Here is a 14,651-nt window from a genome sequence, read left to right on the forward strand (position 1 = left end):
CAGACGCTATAGCCGGTACAAGCGGAGCACCTGCTTGAGCATCAAGACCATGCCATCATGACTTGTAACACCTTCGCGCATTCTTGGTGCAGTCTACTGCTGAGACCAGGGAGTACAAAACGAGGCGAGGAAAGAGGCGCTCGCTAGCAGCGCGGCAACTGAGAGTGAATGAGGGACATGGAATCAGAATTCTCTCCAAAGCTGCGGCCCTGTGCTTGGAGATCCTGCTGGTAATTGAGGCAGGTTCTAGCCATTGAACGGCCCAATTTTGGCGGGAAACAAGCCCAGGACTGGTCGGACCACATTAGTGTTGGCAGGTGTGTGGACGATTCTCCAGTGTGCTGCGAAACTTTTGCATGCGTAAGGGCACATTTTCATGGAAGCATTTCTGTGACTTGCTTTCCCCTGCCTCTGAACGCCAGAACCAGGATGAGAGCCGCCCTCACAGTCTGAGAGTGATGGCACATTGCCCTCTGGAAGCAATGCATACCCGAGAACAGCTACTGGTCAGTCGGGAAACCTCACTTGGAGCGCTGGCAAGATCTAGTCGGGGGCTGACCTGTGATGCCAAGTAGCCAAAGCAAATACTAAGCTTTGCCTACGAAAAGGGTTTAGTGACTCTGGGAAATGTGCAGCAGTCATAGATGGATGGCTTTGGCTGAATGGATTCCCTCATGTGGGGAGGGCCATAGATTTAACCAATATTCCCTATCGTTCGCACCGGCGAGCACTCAGGCACCACTAATAAACCGCAGGGTACTTTCCATGTGGCTGGCAAGCACTGTGGATCAACAAGGGAAGTTTCACCAACATTCCTTGGGATGCCTGATGAAGGCATTCATGAGCTCGCGTCTTCAAGGAAACACTACTTCTGTTTAAACGCTGCGAGCAAGGGATTACTTCTCAGACACAGAAAATAACAGTTGGGGATGTTGAAATCTGTCGTAATCCTGGGGGTCCCAGCCTACCCCTTGAATGCCGATGGGCTCATAACGCCTTACACAGGCAGCCTGGACACGTAGTCAGGAGGTTTGTTCAACTACAGTGAGCAGTTGCAGATGTGTGGTGAATCGTGCACTTTGCCGTTAAGGCGCCCGCTTGGCGCACAACTTACTGACTCGCTCAACTCAGCCAAACCAATGTCCCCTTTGTATTACTTGCTTGCTGTTGCGTTCACAATCTGTGGTAGGAGTACAGGGAGACTTTTACAGCGGGTGGAGTGCTGAAGACAAATCAGCTGGCCGTTGAATGTGTATGCAGCTCCAGAACCGGCATTAGAGGCACACCGGAAATGCGTGTGCGCCTCAGAGAAAACTTTGAAACCAGTTTCATCAGACCAGGGTACAGTGTGATTTCTGTGTTTGTTTCCCCTTGATGAACCCCCCGCCCTTGATTGACCTCATTTCCCTGTAAGCAGCCCACCTCCCCTTCGATTACAGCTTGCTTAAGGAAAATATAAGTCACTATCGTTTAAAGCATGTATTCTTTATTAATTCGTTATAAAAAGAGGAGAGAATCGACAAGGTAGCCAGGTGGGGTTTGGGAGGAGGATAGGAAGAGGAAAAGGCCACTAAAAAAATTCAAATAATGACAGCCTTTTGGTTGGGCTGTCCACTGGGGTGGAGTGGGCGGGGCCCAGAGCGTCCCCCCACACGTTCTTAACACGTCTGGGTAGGAGGATATGGAACATGGTGAGAGGTGAGGGTGGTTATACAGGGGCGCGCGCACTTTTGTGATCCTGCTACGGTTCCTGCAGCTCACCAGATGCCGGAGCATGTCAGTTGATCACAGCGAGCCCCAGAGTTGCATCCCCGCCACTTCTCATTCCTGCCACCCACCTCTCATCTCGAGCATCTCTCCTGTCCTTACATTGGTCCCTCCTTGTCCTCATGTTCACTGCATCTCTCTGTAATTTGATACCATGTCCTGTCACTTCATTAGATGAGCTCTTCTTCATTGCGGTTTTCACTTTCCAATGATTTCCCGAGAACATTTTGTCTTGCTCTTTTTTTCCAACGCGTTATCTGAGATTAGCCTTCGGGATGGAAAAACGTAAAAAGTTAGGAGAGCTTGACATTGCAGAAAAAACAGAAAACAAAAAATGCAAAGAGACGCCAAAAAAGAGAGAAAGTATTTAAAATTCTAAATATTTACAGAACAAATGCTCTATTACTCATCATTCACCAGTGAACAACTCTCTCATAGGATATAATATTATGACGCCAAATTCCATTTCGTCTTTTGGAACGGAGTTCTGTCAGCACGGAATCCTCTCCCCATATAACGATCAGATCCAGTACCTCCCATGCAGTCCATGCTGGAGCTCTTTTTTGATTCTCAGACTGCATAGTTACCTGTGCTGATGAGCTTTGAGTGGTCACCTGTGCTGGCTCCACACTGGGCAAACAGGAAATGAAATTCAAAAGTTCGCGGGGCTTTTCCTGTCTACCTGGCCAGTGCATCCGAGTTCAGATTGCTGTCCAGAGTGGACACAATGGTGCACTGTGGGATAGCTCCCAGAGGCCAATACCGTCGAATTGCAGCCACACTAACTCTAATTCGAAATGGCAATACCGATTTCAGCGCTACTCCCCTCGTCAGGGAGGAGTACAGAAATCGGTTTTAAGAGCCCTTTATATTGAAATAAAGGGCTTTGTTGTGTAGACAGGTGCAGCGTTAATGTGATTTAATGCTGCTAAATTCGATATAAACTCGTAGTGTAGACCAGGCCTGGGAGATACACCAGTGAGTGGCATGGGGAGGGATTGATTCAGGGTAGGAATCACAAATATGGACAGTCTCATGCTCCCAAAGCCAATTTTCAGTGCCATACTAAAATGTGGAGGACCAACCCTGATGCTCCCCCAGTCCTAGTTACATCTCCCATGAGTGAGTTTCTGGATTGTAAGAGAGCATATGAACAACCAGAGGTGATGGAGATACAAGTCAGTCCCTCACGGCTTCTCATTTAATGTGGCCATTTCACCATGTTAGCTCATTTCTAATGGGGCTGTTTTTATAGAAAACATCTTGATACAGATGAACTTTTTAAAAAATAAATTTGTTATTTTCACTTACATGTGAAACATTTTAGATGAATAAAACAGATCTTTTGTATCCCGAGTACATTCAACAACAGATAGAGAAATATAACTTCTTGGGCCTGAACTATTTGAGTGTCTTTATATGTGAGCTAAACCGCATGCAAAAGAAAGGACAGAAAGACTATGGTTAAACCTCTGGAGACCTGGATTCATACTTATCTTACCTAACAAATGAAATAGTCTTGGTAGAATTTATCTAATTCTTAATGGGCATTAATTCACACTAGAAAGCTGCCATGGAATTCAGTATAATTAGTCACCTCTGATCAGGACAGCAAGGAGTAATAGAGGTTAGAATTTAGAGTACATTGTAAGCAGCGTAGATAATAAGGTCTTTGGGACAGACAGCATGTCATCATATGTGTACTGACAGCACCTAGCACAATGAAGCCCCAAGCTTGATTGGCTGCCTGGACACTGTCGTGAAATTAATATGTACAATAATAATAATTAGTATTATTAATACATCAATAGGGCAGTGCAGGAAGAATACACACTATAGTCTATAATGTTCATGTTCAACTTCAGACTTTGACAACTACTAAGTCTAATATAGCCAAGAAAACAAGCAAAGAAATCACACAAATGTGCCTCCCTTTTCTAAAATACAACTACAGTTTTGCATTTGCAGTATTAATCTGGGTCAGATTCTGTTCTCAGTTACACTGTTGTACATCCACAGTCACTCCAGTGAGTTACATTGTGTTCAAGAGAGTGCCTTCAGCTTCAGAATGGTGTTGCATGAAATCAGAAACTGGCCCTTTATTACAAATGTTGGGCCCAAGCCTGCAGTCCCTTTGCAAGCAAAACTTGAACTGAGTTTTGTTTACAGGAAGACTGCTGGATGCAATCCTTTAGCTGTAAATGTTCATACAGTGTGTCTGACCAGTTGTCTGAAAGCATGTTCATCACAAGCAATGAATTCAAATACACCCCAATTTTTTCATGATATACAAACCAAACAAGTAACTGACCTCTTGTCGTTTGAAGTTTTGAACATATTCTTCAAACTGTTCATCTTTTGTTTCATCAGCTTTCCCCAGCTTTTGAAGTACCTAAATTGGAAAGAAGGGGAAAAAAAGAATAATTGTATTATGTCTAGTAAGGAGAATATTTAGGAGTCACAATAGAACAACATCATGACTTTAACTGCCTCTGTTCTCACCAGAGCTGCTGTTATGTTTTAATGGCATTTTACTTTTTAGCTGTGATATGCACTATAATATACAACTTGTCTCCAAAGTACATATATGATACTACTACCTTTGCAGAAAATAAAGGAAGGTTATAGACACAAAACTCTACAACACTGGGGGGGCGGGGAGAATGTGTGGAGTGCTTGCTCTCTTTTTATGAAGCAATACATATTTCTGACACTGAAATAACCCAAAGGTTCAAAGAAAGAAAGATTTTCTGGAACCATCAGCTTCAGTTAAAGTGTGATGGAGCAAAAATAAAAATTCATAGACCTCTTCCACATCTTATGACTCACTCTGTGTTACACTATTAACATGATCCTGATTTGTATGGCTTTTAACAAGAAATACAGAGTGAAAAACTGAAAATCACAAATAATAATTATTTTAAACTTGTACTAGAATTGGTATTTAGTCCTCCCATTCATTCAAAAGTACTTGTTATGAGTGTTATATATAATTGATTTGTAGCAAGGCTAGTCATGTGGTAATATTTTGGAAAACCATGCAATCCTGCTATACTTTTCATCTGTTTGACTACCTACATGCACTCTATTAATAAAATCCCTCTCCTCAGCACTTATTTTAATATTCCAAACAAAAGTTTAATTCTTTCCCCCCAAATGTGGAATTTCTCCACAATGTACACACACACACACACACACACGGGGTGAAATCCTGGCACCACTGAAACCAATGATAAAACTGTATTGACTTCAGTGAAGCCAAGATTTTACCCGTGGTATGTAGCTGTTGGCCCTGCCACTAAAAATCTTCGAGAGTTTCCCACATCAGAGGACAAGAACAAATGGCAGGAACGGGCAGAAATATAAACAATTAGCAATATCTCCTAGTCTGCAGAAAACAAGTACTTTATGCACCTGATCCACTCATTATCTTCTCTCTAATTTCTACTAATTATGCCTTGGACTGGTTAGAGGCCACAAAAACTGGGCAAGTAAAGGAGAACAGAAGTGCAGCATGGCTGGTAATGATAAAGGTGAATGCAATGTATGACAGATATGACAATACCCTGCAATATCCTGACAAACCTTAAACTTAATTCAATGAGTATTTTAGGAGTTCACTGTATTAAAAATGCAAATGTTCATGTACTATCGAGGGATTGTATGTACTTCCACGGGGGCGGGGGATCTCAGCCCCCCAGGAACTAAGTGGAGGTTGGACAGGTAAATGATTTAGGTGGGTGGTTAGGCAAATTCACTCAGAGAACCTCCAGAAAGCTATGATCACCTGAAGAGAAGCTCATCTATACTAGTTCAAACTGGATTTTCTGGGACCAATAGACTAATAAAGGATTTTTGGTTAAATAACCGAAGTTAAAAGTGACTCGGGGCCTTCCTTCTGATCCAGCAAAGAGACAGGAACCTCTGGTTCAATGGAAGGTATATCGCCCAATCCTTAGGGAAGGACTTTCATATACTAAGACCCCATAAGGCTGATGGTGCTTGTTCTGAGCTGAGCTTGTGTGAACTTGTGACCACAAGAGAACCCCTAGATAGGGTTTGAAGGATTGTTCACTGGCCAGAGACCTTGTTGGAGTTGGGATGATCTGTGGAAAGCTTATTAGCATGCGTGTAGGTTCTTCCATTGTGTTAGCAGGTTTTCTCTGAATGCTTTCATTTTAAGAATAAATGTGCTTGCTTACATAGAGCTGTGTGATAACCTAACTGTGGCAACCATGGTGTGTACCATCTCTGAGGAGAGAAGTGAAGCAGGCCTGCTTAGGCAGTCTGTCTTTTGCGAAGGCTATCACAGTATAGTCAGGGAACTAGGCAGCCTGCAAATACCCTTAGGATTGGAGGCCCAGGTCTCCACCCAAAAGAGGTGACAGCTGACGAGCCAGGGGCCTAGAGTAGATGCATTCGTTGGACCACAGAGGTGGAATACAGGTGCAGCTACCCTGAAGAGTGACACAATGATTATAATATCGCTAATCCACTGAAAGTAGTTTCTGACATTTCCACTATAGGCAGATGCTGAAGAGATGGCAGTAGGGGAAAATAATTTAAAAAGCTAGTAGATTACTGGTCTTAAGCACGTTTTAGATTTTTGTTCATCTCAATGGTCTTTTTTAGCCTGTTGTGACTGGTCACTGGGAGCATCAACTTTCCTTACCAAACACTCACCAACTTCTTGTGATCACATCTTTACACATGTTGACAGAAGAAAACTGAATCTTTGACAGAGATGGAGCAAATGAAGCCACTTGAATCAGGTCTAGAAGGGAACCTGATAAAAGCAGCCACATGTCAGCTACCTAAGGTAATTATATAGCCCACATTACTGTAGTATCTGAGTGCCTCAGTCTTTTAATGTATATATCCTCACCGCACGCCTGTGAGGAGGGGCATGGGAGAAGTATAATTATTTTAAATTTTATAGAAGGGGAGCTGAGGGGTAGAAATGCTTAATGACTTGCCCAAAGTCACACAAAATCTGCAGCAGAACAAAGACTCAAAACTGGATCTCCTGAGTCCCACGCTAGAGCCCTCACCACTGGACCATCTATCCAATCTCTCTTTCTTCAGGATAACCATATTTTCCTGAAAACAAATGGTATTGCAGACAAATAGGAGAGGGAGCCTGGGAGACCCAGAGGTACCAGAGAGCTACATTTTAGTGGGACTAGGTATGGGATTGCAAAGTTAGGGGGAAAATTCAAAAATTTTAAGAATATCTTGATCTATGAAAGAATGTCACATGGGAAAGTCACATTTTCTATACAGCTCGGACGACTGACCAGAGTAATATATCCAAGTCATACGGACATGAAGTTAGCAGGTAGAATAATTAGAGACTCAGTTACTTGTGATATGAGTAATAACCAAGTGAAAGAAAGGTTATTGCAGGAAATTGAGTTGCCTGTATAAAGAAAAGTGGGTATTTGCTTTAGACTGTATTTACCAAATGAAAGGTTAATAAACAGTGAAAAAAATGAAGTGCATCCAATTAAAAATGTATAGCAAGGACATACCGTAAAAAAATGGGGGGGGAGGTTCATTTGCAATAAATACAGGAAGCAATCATGAGTGCACTATCATCCAAGGCATAAGAGCAACCATTTTCTAAGTGTGTTGCTCAGCTCTGAGCATAAATTTCAACGAAATACAAAACTAAAATAGTTTCATGAACATACAGCATTGATGGTGAAAATGATGATATTCCAGAAACAGGAGTTATTAAAGTTGAATCTCTTTGTACATTTATAAAACAAAGCAAGAGTTTAAAACAGATTGATGCGTGATATCGGTAATAAATGAGCAAAAAGTGATTTTAAAAAAAGATACTACAGCTTGCAATGTAATCTTAGGGAAAGTATACAAAATAATCAGAGTATCCAATTTTCTAAGGGACACAAAAGGTGCAAAAGCAAAACCACACAGGCATGTCATATAAGGACAGATACCACTTAATAGAGTTTGGAACAGTGGAAAAGGAAGTCCCGGGTCTGCTCAGGTTAACAGCAATTTGCACATGCAGATGACCAAATAGGCATATAACTTGTAAAAACAAGGATGCAATAGAAATTATTAAAATATTTGATGAGATGTTTAATTGACTAGGTTCAGGATATAGCTCATTAATAGGACTGTCAAGTGATTAAAAAAAAGTAATTATTAACCACACTGTTTAACAATAGAATACCATTTTTTTAAAAAATGTTTTCAAATATATTTATTTCAATTACAATACAAACTGTATAGTGCGCACTTCATATTTATTTTTATATAAAATATTTGCACTCTAAAAAACAAAAGAAATAGTATTTTTCAATTCACCTAATACAAGTACTGTAGTGCAATCTCTTTATCATGAAAGTTGAACTTACAAATGTAGAATTATGTACAAAAAAATAACTGCATTCAAAATAAAACAATGTAAAACTGTAGAGCCTTTAAGTCAGCTCAATCCAACTTCTTGTTCAACCAATCACTCAGACAAACAAGTTTGTTTACATTTGCAGGAGATAATGCTGCCCACTTCCTGTTTACAAGGTCACCTAAAAGTGAGAACAGGCAGTCGTATGGCACTATTGTAGCCGATGTCACAAGATATTTACATGCCAGATGTGCTAAAGATTCATATGTCCCTTCATGTTTCAACCACCATTTCAGAGGACATACGTCCATGCTGATAACAGGTTCTGCTCAGTAATGATCTAAAGTAGTGTGGACCGACTAATAGTGCAACGTTAATTTCCATAATCAGAGTCAGATGCCACCAGCAAAAGATTGATTTTCTTTTTTTAGTGGTTCGGGTTCTGTAGTTTCCGCATCAGCGTGTTGCTCTTTTAAGTCTTCTAAAAGCATGCCACACACCTCGTCTCTCTCAGATTTTGGAAGGCACTTCAGATTCTTAAACCTTGGATCAAGTGCTGTTGAAATCTTACATTGGTACCTTCTTTGCATTTTTCAATTTTGCAATGAAAGTGTTCTTAAAATGAATAACGTGCTGGGTCATCATCCGAGGCTGCTATAACATGAAATATATGGCAGAATGTGGGTAAAACAGACCAGGGCACATATAATTGTTCCCCAAAGAGTTCAGTCACAAATTTAATTAAGGCATTATTTTTTTAATGAGCATTATCAGCATGAAAGCATGTCCTCTGAAATAGTGGCTGAAGCATGAAGGGGCATACAAATGTTTAGCAAATCTGGTACGTAAATACCTTGCAATGCTGGCTACAAAAGTGCCATGCAAATGCCTGTTTTCACTTTCTGGTGACATTGTAAAGAAGAGGGCAGCATTACCACCTGTAAATATAAACAAACTTGTTTCTCTTAACAATTTGCTGAACAAGAAGTAGGACTGAATGGACTTGTAGGCTCTAAAGTTTTACATGTTTTCTTTTGAGTGCAGCTACATAACAAAAAAAACCCTACACTTGTAAGTTGCACTTTCACAATAAAGAGATTGCACTACAGTACTTGTAGGAGGTGAATTGAAAAATACTATTTCTTTTGTTTATCATTTTTACAGCGAGAATACACGTCATCAAAACAAATAATATAAACTGAGCACCATACACTGTATTCTGTATTGTAATTGAAATCAATATTTTTGAAATTGTAGAAACATGCACAAATATTTAATATATTTCAGTTGGTATTCTATTGTTTAACAGTGCAATTAAAACAGCAATTAATCGTGATTAAATTTTTTAGTCATGATTAATTTTTTTGCATTAATCACGTGAGTTAACTGCAAGTAATCGACAGCCCTACTCATTAATATAGATATCAGCATGACACATAAAGTCCCATTAGTACTGAGAATAAAGTAAAGGCAGAATTTGATCAGATAGTAAAACTAGACGTTATTGAGTGAACAAACACCAGTTTCTTGGATTAGGAGTATGGTCACCATGATAAAACTAAACAATTTAAGAATCTGTATAGACCCAGACAATTTGAATAAGGCAATCAAATGAGAATCCAGTTGTTTGCAAACAAACAAACAGTTATAAAGAGGATACATCTAGTCTTCAAAATGAAAGATTATTTTCATTTTTGGATGCAAGCCAAGGGTTTTGTCAGGTTTAACTCAATACAGTAATGTAAAATTCTGCATCTCCAACCGCCTTTTTGGTAGATATATGATTGAGCAACTGTCCTTCTAGATTCCCTGAGCAACTGAGGTCTATGAAAGCAATGTGTGTTCTAGACCTTTGAGGACCCAGACTGGACAGAAGTAACTGTTAATGACCTGCTGATTTGGGACACCACGAGAAGCCTGCAGAATGTATGTGGAATACAAAAGCAAGGGACCTCAAAATGCACAGGAACAAACGATATATCAAACTGACTGAGATTAGTTCTGAAGGACACTTGATGACAGGATAGAATGACGTTAGCATAAATGGCAAGATAAACATTTTTGAGAAGTAAAGAAAGTTGTCACAGAAGCACCGAAATTTAGAGCCCAAGATCTCAGTTGATGCAAACTCACATTGGTTGGGGGCTGCCCCAATACAAAACATATTTCCAATAGCATACACTTTCAAGCACTGACTAAAATACAAAAGAATAAGAGAAATTCTGGCAATAGTTTTGAGCTGTGAGCAGTTTCATGAATATATTTATGGGCAGAAATCGGTTAAGGTCAAAACAGACCATATGCAAGCCATTTTACAGAAATTGAAATGAAAGTATCACAAATACTGCAGAAAAAAATCATGAAATTGTCAAAGTACTTGTTTGATGTGAAAAACAGGCTTGGAAAGGAGCTTTTTATAATGGACATGTTTTCAAGAATGCCTATTCCTTAGGAAAACAAGAAACTGCAGGAGGAGGAGTCTGAAGTAAATATGACTGTAGTTCAGTTGTACCCATTGCCAAACTAATATGTGACAACTCAGAAGGGAAACACAAAACACAGAATGACTCAACTTCACAACAGCCTAAGAGTAACTCTAAACCAGTGGTCATGAACCAGTAGATCACGATTGACTGGTCGATCCTGGAGCTTCTGAAAGTCAATTGTGAACCCTAAAAGACTGGCAGCACAGTGGGGCTAAGGCAGGCTTGCTGGCTGTCCTGGCCCTGCGCCGTTCCTGGAAGCTGCCAACACACCCCTGAGGCCCCAGGGGGGCGAGGGGTCTCTGCACAACGTTCCTGCCTGCAAGCACTGCCCCCACAGCTCCCATTGGCTAGGAATGGGGAACTGTGGCCAATGGGAACTGCAGGGCAGTGCCTGCAGAGAGGGGCAGCATGCAGAGCCATGTGCCCCCCCGCCCCCTGGAAGTGGCATGGGGCCGGGGCAGGAAGGGAGCCTGCCTTAGCCCCGCTGCACCACCAACCAGGAGCTACTCAAGGTAAATGCCGCCCAATGGCAGCCTGCACCCCTCCTGCACCCAAACCCTCAGTCCTGAGCCCCCTCCTGGAGCCAGTACCCTGTACCCCCTCTTGTACCCCAACACTGTGCCCCAACCCGGAGCACCCTCCTGCACCCAAACTCCCTCCAGAGTTTGCACCCCTCACCACCTCCCCCAGGCTCATCCTGGAGCCCCCCACACACACTCCAAAACCCTTGGCCCCAGCCCAGTGCCTGCACCCCCCTCCCGCACCCCAATCCCCACCCCAGCCCAATGAAAGTGAGTGAAAGTGAGGGAAGGTAAGCAATGAAGGAAGTGGGGATGGAGTAGGGTGACCAGACAGCAAATGTGAAAAATAAGCACAGGGGGTGGAGGGTAATAGGAGCCTATATAAGAAAAAGACTCAAAAATCAGGACTGTCCCTATCAAATCAGGACATCTGGTCACCCTAGGATGGAGTGAGTGGGGCGGGGCAGATCCTGGGTTGCACTTTAAATCAAAAAGTGACTTTGTACATAAAAAGGTTGGAGATGACTGCTCTAAACAGATGACCAACAGAACATCTTGAAACATAGTTATTTGGGACTATGGAGATGAAATGGTTTCATATGATTGGATTCTGCACAAAGGATGTAGTATCATAAACCCACAAAGAATCAAGCTAGAAAATGCTACGCATAATCCACACTGCCGATGTGGTATTGAGAAGCATCAGACTAAAGTCAAACGTGGCCTGCTATAGACAGGCATGAATGCTGTCTTTGAAGATATTCTATACAAGCATGAAATCTGCAAAAGAACCCGATCCAAAGCCCACCATCTCTCATTCACATCAATAGTCAGAGAAAATAGAATGCAAAAGAGCCACTGAAATGACAGGAAAATCCTGATTTATGACAACTGACACTGGGGCAACTACAACAGAACTATACATCAGTAAACTAAAACAAAAGAAATATTACAACAAAACTGTCACACAGTTCTCTCTACTGAAAAGGGGAGTAGGACAAGGCAGTTTGTGAAGTGCTTTGGTGAACCATGTTACAGTATCTAGATGTAAGATATATCTATATACAGAGTGCAACAAGATTTATTTCAATTGTTGCTTTTCTATTTGGCAAATTTCAGAAAAATGTCATGTTTTGGCATGATGATTCCAAGAACAATTTTGTCCGGATCTGTTAGGTATCCTGGCCCTGATTCCTTTCCAATAATGATGCCTCTACGTGAAAAGAAAGGAAGGTGTGAGTTTCCTGATTGTTTTGCCTTCATTTATATGTTAGGATTAAAAACAATTACACTACCATCATTCTATAGATTTAATAAAAAACAATCCCTTAGACTTCTGCTTAAATTCTTCCTGCTATTGTTTATCGCAGGCCTTATGTAGTATAAAATACAAAAACAGGTATACTTCAAATTTCTATAACAACTTCCACTGAAATATCTCAAAGCGTTTTAAAAGCATTATTGAACTAAGCCTCACAGTACTCCGGTGTGGGGAGTATTATTTGTTATAGATAGGGAAACAGACACAGAGAGATCAACAAGGCCAATATTTTCCAAATTAAGTACCAAAAGGAAATCAAGTCATTTATTTAAATGCCTACTTTGAGGCACCATCATTTAAAATTTTTGGCCTATTAGCTATATTGCATAAGAGAGTATTAGCCTGCTATTACTTCCAGCTAATCAACTTCCAGCTAATCAATTTAGCCTTTTAGCTTAAATGGTAGTCATGTCCTTTGGAGTGTGATTCAATCCCAGTTCCTGGCCAAACCAGGAGGTCATTACATCATGTTTTATAAAAAGTTAATAACTTAATTTACTGGCTCTTAGTATCCAAAACATATCTAAATGAGTAAAAATGTTCATTATTTAATTAGGATAAAATAGACACATATGGAAATAGCATTTTATCTTCATTTCAACTATAAATGAGACGTCTTTGGTCCAAATATGGGCTTGGTTTCACCAGTCACAGCTTCCATTGCCTGCAATAGGAATTGTGTCTGATTATCCCAGGGCTGAATATCATCCTTTGTTTTCTTCATTCCTATCACCTCCAAGAGCACAAGGTTATTCTTGGACCATATTAGTATGTTGCCATTGCTTTCTGGCAGTGCCATCAGCTGACGACGGCAGAATGTTTGCACAGACCTCCATTTTTATTAATGCGTGAAAAAATTCATTTGTCATTTATTCAAAGCTAACATCTGCCAAACCATTTCAAACACAACACATACACTTCAGTGTTTATCAAAGAAGGGCTGTGGGAGGCTTGGAAGAATATCAAAGCAAACTTCTTCACTGATAAATAACTGCTCTTTGTCCCCTTGATATTTTATCAAGTGACTTCCTATAATAGAGCTACTTCAAGCATGCTTGAGGACTGCACTGAGCAACCCTGCTAACAGAGCAGCTGAATCAGCAATGATTATGCACTGGACTGTTTTTCAGATATCAAGAAGAATCACTGACATGTAAAGCACAGAACCAATCTGGAAAGCCTGCTCCATATCACTAATGAACAAGCTATAGCCTCCAGTCCAGAGTGTGTAGGACATTTTCCTGATTCCCCTCCCCCCCCCCAAAATTACATGTTCTGAAGATGACACAGAGGAGAAAAGATGACAAATTTATACCTGCTCAATCACATAAAACACAGAAATGGAAAACGGAAGAAAAGCAGCTAACCGCACATGCCCTCCTCCTAGACATCATACATGCAGAGCAAAAAATTGCTCTAAGGCAATGGTTCTCATCTAGGGGTACGTGTACTTCTGGGGGTTTGCAGAGGTCTTCCAGGGGATACATCAACTCATTTAGATATTTGCCTAGTTTTACAATGGGCTACATAAAAAGCATTAGCAAAGTCAATACAAATTAAAATTTCATACAGACAACGGCTTGGTTATACTGCTCTATATACTATGCATTGAAATATAAGTACAATATTTATATTCCAATTTATTTATTTTATAATTAAATGGTAAAAATGAGAAAGTAAACAATTTTTCAGTGATGGTGTGCGGTGACACTTCTGTATTTTTATGTCTGATTTTGTAAGCAAATAGTTTTTAAACGAGGTGAAACTTGGGGGTGCGTAAGACAAATCAGACTCCTGAAAGAAGTACAGTAGTCTGGAAAGGTTGAGAGCCACTGCTCTAAGGAATACTCCCTATCTTAACTGACCTGTTTACACTGAGCCCAAGGCTTCCAGTACAATTTTATTTGACTTTTAGCTAAAGATTCCTTCTACCACAGCACCAAGTTTGTTGAATTAATGCTGTAGAGAAAACCTGACTTCTTTTGATAAATAGCAGCAAATCCCTTTGCTACTGAATGTCGCAGTTCATGCTTGGCTCCTCTGAGCTTTAGGACACTAAACACTGCAGTAGCCATCAAGGAAGGAGTTATGCCCCTGAATAATTCACAGCAGAGGTATCTGCATTTCAGTGGTGTTGTATGGACATAATTTGCAGAGTACTATGGGAAGCTCCAGGATAA

General features: G+C 40.8%; 1 protein-coding gene across 2 annotated transcripts in view; it reads right to left on the reverse strand.

Moving 5' to 3' along the window:
- Positions 1–14,651, reverse strand: part of AMPH (amphiphysin) — a 212,692-nt gene that overhangs the window by 126,987 nt on the left and 71,054 nt on the right. For both annotated transcript variants that reach the window (XM_075062593.1, XM_075062592.1), the window contains exon 2: positions 4,079–4,159. In XM_075062593.1, coding sequence (XP_074918694.1) covers positions 4,079–4,159 — 81 coding nt within the window. The remainder of the gene's footprint in view (positions 1–4,078; positions 4,160–14,651) is intronic.

This window comes from Chelonoidis abingdonii, chromosome 2 (genome assembly GCF_003597395.2).
Source record: "Chelonoidis abingdonii isolate Lonesome George chromosome 2, CheloAbing_2.0, whole genome shotgun sequence".
Classification (NCBI taxonomy): domain Eukaryota; kingdom Metazoa; phylum Chordata; order Testudines; family Testudinidae; genus Chelonoidis; species Chelonoidis abingdonii.